At 42.6% G+C, this 8,315-nt stretch overlaps 1 protein-coding gene across 1 annotated transcript in view; it reads right to left on the bottom strand.

Moving 5' to 3' along the window:
• Positions 1 to 7,949: 7,949 nt before the first annotated feature.
• IFT27 (intraflagellar transport 27) overlaps positions 7,950 to 8,315 on the bottom strand; it is a 104,450-nt gene continuing 104,084 nt past the window's right edge. The window contains exon 7 of the mRNA XM_040359443.1: positions 7,950 to 8,220. Coding sequence (XP_040215377.1) covers positions 8,122 to 8,220 — 99 coding nt within the window. The 3' untranslated portion in view covers positions 7,950 to 8,121. The remainder of the gene's footprint in view (positions 8,221 to 8,315) is intronic.

The raw sequence follows: 8,315 nt of genomic DNA, 5'->3' as shown, positions 1-8,315 counted from the left end.
AAAATAGACCCTGTCCCTGTAGTTAGTGTGCAGAAGCGAACATGCATGCAAGTCCCGCCCACATATGTAAACGCCGTTCAAACCCCACATGTAAGGTATCGTCGATTTTTCGATTTTTAAGTTCCGAAGTTTGGCGCCATTCCATGAGTGTGCGCAATTTTATATTTAATATTTCTTTATTAGTATTTTCAGAAAAATGAACAATGCGTACAAATAATCAATCAAGTCAGTTGTCCCAACCGCAGCATACGAACAAAGATTAGGTAGTTCAGTTCCATTGTAGTGTAGCTTATCTTACAAGGTATGAACAATACACAAGTTATAGATGTTAACATGTTCAGCACCAGCGGGAGGGGAGGAGGGGATAAGGTGGTACTTGATGTGGGGATGAGGAGTGGGGGGGGGGGGGGGACACCAGCAGGGTGCAAATTTGCGTTTCATAGTATTAGGAAAAAGAGAAGAAAGATATCGACAATTTGACTCTGCGATATAGAAAACATCATATTGTTACAGTACATTTTGGGTGTGTGAACCAAGCTGACCATTCAGTGAGAAATTTTGCCATACTGAAATTTTTCCTGGCAACTAATCTCTCTATCTCGCATTGAAGATTCAGAGCCGCAATTGTGCTGAAAATGGACTTCAGACGTTTTCCAGAGTTTGGTGATATTTAGCTTTGCCGCAAGTAAGAGATGTATTATTACTACCCGTGTTCCGGGTGAAAATTTCTCTATCCCAACATGCTGTAGTGCTAGGGCAGGGTTAGGAGCGACTGTGATATGGAGGAGATCAGAGCAAAGATCGGTCTCCAGTAAGAGCTTAGAGATCTGCAGAACCATAGGATGTGCGCTTTAGTCCCAGTACTTCCACAGGACCTCCAGCAGGTAGCTGGATGCCCTGGGAAGAACTTTTAGAGTCGGAATGGTGTCAGGTACCATCTGTGAATGTTTTTTTTTGGTAGGATTCCCAGTGGTTGGAGCAGTGGGAGGCTGTGTATGCAAGTTTGAAGGCCCGTGTCCACATATCAGGAGTGGGACATTCAGTTCTTCGACCCATTTCAAGAGGGTGATTTTGGAGAAAGGACGATTGACACTGAGAGCTGAATAAATTATGGAAACACCATGTTTAGGATAAACCGAATGAGTGTAGAAGTTATAAAGAGGTTCAGGAATGGTAATCAACGAGGGGGATTTTAGAAGTTTTAAGGAAGTGGGAGATTCTCATTTATGCAAAAGGTTCGGTGTCAGGTATGTTGTATTCAGTTTGGAGCTCTCTGAAGGGTTTAGGAGAGCCGTTGAGTGTGCGCAATTTTAAAGCGTGACATGTTAGGTATCTATTTTCTCGGCGTAACATCATCTTTCACATTATACAAAAAAATTGGGCTAACTTTACTGTTTTGTTATTTTTGAATTCATGAAACCATTTTTTCCCCCCAAAAAAGGCGTTTGAAAAATGATTGCGCAAATACCGTGCGAGAAAAAAAAGTTGCAATGACCGCCATTTTATTCCCTATGGTGTCTGCTAAAAAAAAAATCTATAATGTTTGGGGGTTCTGATTAATTTTCTAGCAAAATTTTTTTGATTTTTACATGAAGGAGAGAAGTGCCAATAGGCCCGGTTGTAAAGTGGTTAATTTAGAGAACATGCCCACAACTTTGAAAATATATATTTTTTTATTGTGAAACAAAACAAATAGGACACAATAACAGAAAAAGTCAATGTGCATAACTATTCACCCATCTAAAGTCAATACTTTGTAGAGCCACCTTTTGCAGCTATCAGAGCTCCAAGTCGCTTTGGGCAAGGCTCTATGAGCTTGCCACATCTTACCACTGGGATTTTTGCCCATTCCTCCTTGCAGAACTGCTCCGGCTCCTTCAAGCTGGATGGTTTGCGCTTGTGCACAGCAATCTAAGTCTGACCACAGATTTTTCTATTGGACTGAGGTCTGGGCTTTGACTAGGCCATTCCAACACATTTACATGTTTCCCCTTAAACAACTCAAGTAATGCTTTAGCAGTGTGTTTGGGGTATTTGTCCTGCTGGAAGGTGAACCTCCGTCCTAGAATCAAATCACACACACAGTGGTACAGGTTTTGCTCAAGAATATCCCTGTATTTAGCAACATCCATCTTTCCCTCAACTCTGACCAGTTTCCCAGTCCCGACTGCTGAAAAACATGGTGGTGGGATGGTGTTCTTTGGGTGATGTGATGTGTTGGGTATGCACCAGACAACGCATTTTCTTTGGGCCAAAAAGTAAAATTTTAGTCTCATCAGACCAGAGCACCTTCCTCCATACATTTTGGGAGTCTCCCAAATGCCTTTTCGCAAACAAAAAACGTGCCATTTTGTTTTTTGCTGAAACTAATGGCTTTCTTCTGGTTACTCTGCCATAAAGCCCAACTCTATGGAGCGTACGGCTTATTCTCGTCCTATGTACAGATACTCCAGTCTCTGCAGCTCCTCCAGGATTACCTTTGGTCTCTGTGCTGCCTCTCTGATTAATGCCCTCCTTACCCGGGTCCGTGAGTTTTTGTGTGCGGCCGTCTCTTGCCAGGTTTGCAGTTGTGCCATGGTCTTTCCATTTGGTTATGATAGATTGATGGTGCTTCTAGGGATCATCAAAGATTTGGATATTTTTTTATAACCTAACCCTGACTTGTACTTCTCAACACTGTCCCTTACTTGTTTGGAGAGTTTCTTGGTCTTCATGGCGGTGTTTAGTTATTGGTGTCTCTTGCTTAGTTGTTGCAGCATCTAGGGCCTTTCAAAAAAGGTGTCTTTGTCAAAGCTTAATTGAACAAGCTGAAGTTAGAAACTGATTGGCTACCATGCACAGCTGCACCAGATTTTGCACTCTCCAGTGTTAGTAACTTAACCCCACTGTATCTGGGATAAAATTACTTACAGATCGTGGCCTGCAAATGCTCTATCTCCTTTCACAGGTACTGTCTTTGTGAGAAGAGAAAGCCAATGGACGCACCTTGCAGCCTTAGTTTACATTGTGTGATCGCTGTGATTTGACACATCCTTCAAATGCTACAGGGCCAATTTCATTGGACCTGTACCCGGTCCTGGGATCTGTGCGCTCGGGGGATGCAATGATCGCAAGGTACACCACTGCAGGCTCTGTGAGCTGTGCAAGACTGGCTGATGTGGGAGACTGTATGCGTGTGTGTGTGTGTGTGTGTGTGTGTGTGTATATATATACCTCCCACATTAACACTACTCCTATCCGGCCATTTTTCTACATGGGCCAGATAGGAATCTGCAATAATGGTTTTCCAAAATACTTGCAATATACAGAATTTATCTGATCTGGGTGGGGAAAAATATTATTATATTATACAGGATTTAAATAGCTCCAACAGTTTGTGCAGCGCTTTAGAATATAAAGGGGGCCAATACAGCAACAATACAATTGAATACAAGAGGGTTAGGAGTGCCCTGCTCCTGGAAGCTTACAATCCAATAGAGAGGGGCTGGTGGAACAAAGGGTAATAACTGTGAGGCATGAACTAATGGGAAAAAAAATGCTTTGGTTATTAGCTGAATGCAGGATAGGCTTCCCTGAAGAGATGAGTTTTCAGGGATCACCTAAAAGTAGAAGATAACTGGACAAATTGGGGTAGGGAGTTCCAGAGGATGGGAGAAGCTCTGGAGAGGAGCATGGGAGGAGGAGACAAGGGAGCTAGAAAGCAGGAGGTCTTGGGGGAGCAGAGAGGAAGAGAGGATGGTTTGGGTAAATTTTGGAAACAAGATTGCTGATGTAGCTCAGGGCAGACTTGTAAATGGCTCTGTATGTTAGTTAATGTTTACATTTTATTTGTTGGGCAATGAGAAGCCAGTGGAGGGATTGGCAGGGAGGGGTGGAGGACACCTAATGGTTGGTTCATTACAGACTGAAGGGGATAGCCTACGAAGAGGTATGCCTTTGAGGAGGGAGTTATAATAGTCAGGGCAAGAGATAACAAGGGAGTGAAAAAGTTGCTTAGTGGTTTCAACAGTTAAAAAGGGATGTATTTTGAGACCATTACAGAGGTGAAGTCTACAAGATTTGGACAGTGATTGGATTTGGGGCTGAAAGGACAGATCAGATTCCAGGACTACACCTAGTAACCTGGCATGAGGGGAAGGACTAATAGTTGCAATATTAATCTTGATAGAGAAGTCAGGGGAGGGGCATGGGCAAGAGGGAATATTATGAGCTCAGTTTTAGAAAGATTGTGTTTGAGGAAGTGGTGTGACATCCATGCTAATATATCAGTTAATAAGTTAGTAATGCGAGAGGAAACTGAAGGAGTGAGGTGAGGAGTAGATAGATAGATTTTGGGGTCAACAGCATAGAGATGGTACTGGAGGGGAGTTTATCAAGTGACCAAGAGAGGGGTAGATGGAGAAGAGGAAGGGCCTGAGGACAGAACCTTGGGGACCCCCGCAGAAAGAGGAGGAGACCAAGTTATAGGCAACACTGAAGGAGCACTGTGAAAGGTAGGAGGAGAACCAGAGAGCAGAGTCCTGAAGGCCTAGAGAGTGGAGATTTTTGAGGAGGAGTGGATGCTCAATAGTATCAAAAGCCACAGAAAGGTCTAGTAGTACGAGTATGGAGTAGTGGCCAAACGTTTTAGCAGTTTGTGAATCATTAGTGAGTTTTAGTAGGGCAGTTTCAGTGGAGTGTAGTAAGCGAAATTCAGACTGTAAGGGGCCAAGATGGTGGTTGTCAGTGAGGTAGGAGCTCAGATGGTTGCAGACTAAGCATTATGAATGTTTAGAGGTAAACAGGAGCAGTTGTTCAGGCTGATGGGGTCCAGTGAGGGATTTTTAAGTATGGGGGTGTTCAGGGCATGTTTTAGAGGGGAGGAAAGGTGCCGGTACAGAGGGAGAGATTGAAGATGTGAGTGAGGGAGCATAGGATAGAAGAAGAGGGTGACCGTAGTTGTTATGAGGGAAAGGGGATCAGCGGACAGGTGGTAAGATGGGCTTCTGAGAAAACTTTAGTGACCTCTTCAGTAGTAGCAAGGTCAAAAGAGGAAAGGGTTGCGAGTGGTTTAGTACAGGGTATATTAAGAGGGATAGATATCTGTGCAGTGAAGATGCCTCCACAAATTGCATCAATCTTGTTTTTAAAAAAATTGGCAATCTTGTGAGCGGTGAGTGGTTGACTGGTTGGAGGTGGAGAAAGAGAACTAAAAGTAGGGAAGAGACGAGGACTGGGTGACCGAGTATTATTGAGAGTGACAAAGTAGGCTTGTTTAACATCATGAGAGGGAGGAATTGTATTTTAGCAGGGCAGATTTATATAGGGTGAATGCTTGTTGGGATTTTGTTTTACGCCACAATCGCTCCAGTACACAGCTTTGTCTCTTAAGATTTTTGGTGTCGTCAGTCTGCCAAGGTTGTAATGGTCGGGTCCTTACAGTTTGTACAGTGAGAGGAGCAAGTGACTCCAGTGTGGATGAGAGTGAACAGTGGCCAGGTCAGGGCTGGACAGGGGTGTGATTTTGTTATTAGGTGGTCAGTTGCAGAGTAGAAAAGAGAAGGATTAAAGTGACAAAGGATTCTACAGGTAATCGTTTTCTGCTTGGAGATATAGGTGGTTGAAGACAAGGACACTATAAAAGTGATGAGGTTGTGATCAGACAGAGGAAAGGGGGTGTTGATGAGGTTACCAGGAGTGCAAAGATGGGAGAAAACAATGTCAAGAATATTACCATCAAAATGAGTGGAGGACTGTGTCCATTGTGTTAGGTCAAAAAATGAGGTTAAGTTGAGATGTAGTCGGGCTGTTAGCATTATTGGGGATGTTAAAAACAAGAATAATGGTGGGTATTACAGAGGAGAGAAAGAAGGGTAGCCAAGCAGAGAAGTCATCAGTCCAGGAGGCTGATAGATCACTGTAATTCTCAGAGAAATGGGAGCAACCAGATGAATACAGCGAGTCTCAAAAGAATAGAAGGATACAGAGTGAGGGGTAGGAAGGACTTGAAAGGTGCTCAGTGGGAATAGAAGAAAACCATTTCAACTTCCTTTCCGACCATTGGGTCTGGGTGAGTGAGTCCAGTAGAGGCCTATATGGGAGAGGGCCGTGAAAGAAGCAGAGTCTGATGCTTGAAGCCAGGTTTCTATAATTGCAAGTGGGTTAAGGGAGTGGGAGGCAAAAAAAGTAATGGACAGAGGTGAGCTTGTTACATACAAAGTGGGTATTTCAGAGGGCACATGAGAAGGGGGTGGTTATTGGGAGCAAGGGGAATCAAGAATAAACTGAATGGATTGCGGCTACTGCCGGAGGAAGGAGGGTGTGGGGGTGTGGGGGTGAGATACTGGAGGGCCAGAATTAGGGGAGATATTCCCAGAGATTAGATGGAGGGTAAGAAAAGTAAGATGGGAGTGACAGTGCACATACCTCCCTGTCCTGGTGTTTTGGTCAGAATGTGGGTTAAGTATTTGCAAGAGCTGATGAGAACAGTAGTAAGGAGAGGGTAGACGTGAGGGTTTGGGGTGGAGAAGATGGGTAAAGAAAAGAGAATTGGAGAACAGAGGATACTAATATGAAAAGGAAGAGTAGAGGGGGCATATTAAAGGGGTAGAGAGAGAAGGAATCAGACTTGGAAGAAAAGCTTTCCAAAGTGTTGGTTTGCTTGCTCCACAGTGGAGCAGAGTTTTTTTGTTGTTTCTCCACGCTGCTTTAAGTGTCCTGCTTTAGTTAAACTGCTGTGTTCAACTGCTGAACACTCCTGCAAAAAAAAAAAAAAAAGCACTCACACAGGAAAAAAATGCCCTGACTGTGCTCCTGTCTGCAAATTCCCCCATAAGTTGATCTAAATTTATAGGAAGATCGGGCAGGGAAGGTTTACAAATTAGGAACTGATATGGAACACATAAATAAAAAGATTACTCCTGTTTCACTTTATACAAATGAAAAATCCTTTTAAGAGATCTGTCAAGCCACTGAAGAGATACAATGCTTCCTTTCATTTTCCTACCAACTCACAACGGATGCACACTCTACTGAAGACCCCAAATTTCTTGATAAATGGGGCAAAGAACTTCGAATTACCCTGCCAGAGAAAAAAAAGAAATCACAGTTTTATTCTTCACCCATAAAGCCTCTATTTGTAACAAATATCAAGAGATTTCCTACAAACTTGTGACTAGATGGTACAGGACGACACCTGCACTATAGTCCTCGCCAAACATTTTCCAAATAGTATCCCATTATGTTGGTGCTGTGGCACCCACCTAGGTTCTTTCATGCATACATTTTGGAAATTCCCTGCACTATACCCCTTTTGGTGGTCAGTCTTGGAGATAATTCAAAAGGTAACAGATTTTACTCTAGATAATAAAGCTGAAGCAGTATTACTCCACCTCACACCCATGTCCCAGAAGAGGTAAAAGAAACTGCTATTAATTCACTTTCCAAGCCTTGTATCCCAAGCTCCTGGAAACATACCAGCCCACTGACCCTAAAACAATGGTTTGGCAGGGTGCTACCCTTTGGGGTCCAATTTTAAGATCCCCTTCACCTTCTGGTTCTTCCACAAACTCCCCCCCCCCCCCCCACCTCACACACACACACACACACTCCAGGCCTGCCTTTCCCGGACTCCCCTTTAAGTCCTGAGTCCTTCTCAGGACAAATACCAAAATTAAAATGAAAAAACACTTGTTGATATGTTCCCTGAATACTTAATGCTGATAATTTCCCTTTTGTTTTTCCTGAAAGATTATGTTGGGATGAATAGAATGTTCCTTGTGTCCTGTCAGACTGTCTTGTATTTTTTTTACGGTAAATTTACAAATCTTGTTGGACTGAATGACTTCAAGCACACAGAATACTTGTTAAGTGCTTTATTTTTCCTGTTATAGTGAACCACTCTTGTAAAAAAAAAAAAAAAAAACATATGAAAAATCATCTCTTAAATAAAATGAAAGGTAACAGCACTGTAAAATATATAAAAATATATATTTGCAAAAATATTAACATGTTCCACAATTACATTTCCCCCCCAACAATAGTCCTATACAACGCAAACATTAATGAAGACTGTATAACAATGCTTACAACCCAGCCTTTGACTGTAGCCCCACAATCCAGATGGAAACAGGCAGCTTGAGTCTACAGAAGATTTCTGAATCCTTCCACTCTCTCTTGGTACAAACGATGAAATGCTTTTGCCAGTGCTCGAAATGGTTGATCATAGTTTTCCAGCTCCTTCTGCAATGACATCATATCATATTACATCACATCATATGATATATCACATCATATCATATTACATAGAACAATCGCTCAGTTAACTTTAATTTATT

The sequence above is a fragment of the Rana temporaria genome, chromosome 7 (genome assembly GCF_905171775.1).
Source record: "Rana temporaria chromosome 7, aRanTem1.1, whole genome shotgun sequence".
NCBI classification, from domain to species: Eukaryota; Metazoa; Chordata; class Amphibia; order Anura; family Ranidae; genus Rana; species Rana temporaria.
This window is presented reverse-complemented; position numbering and strand designations above follow the sequence as displayed.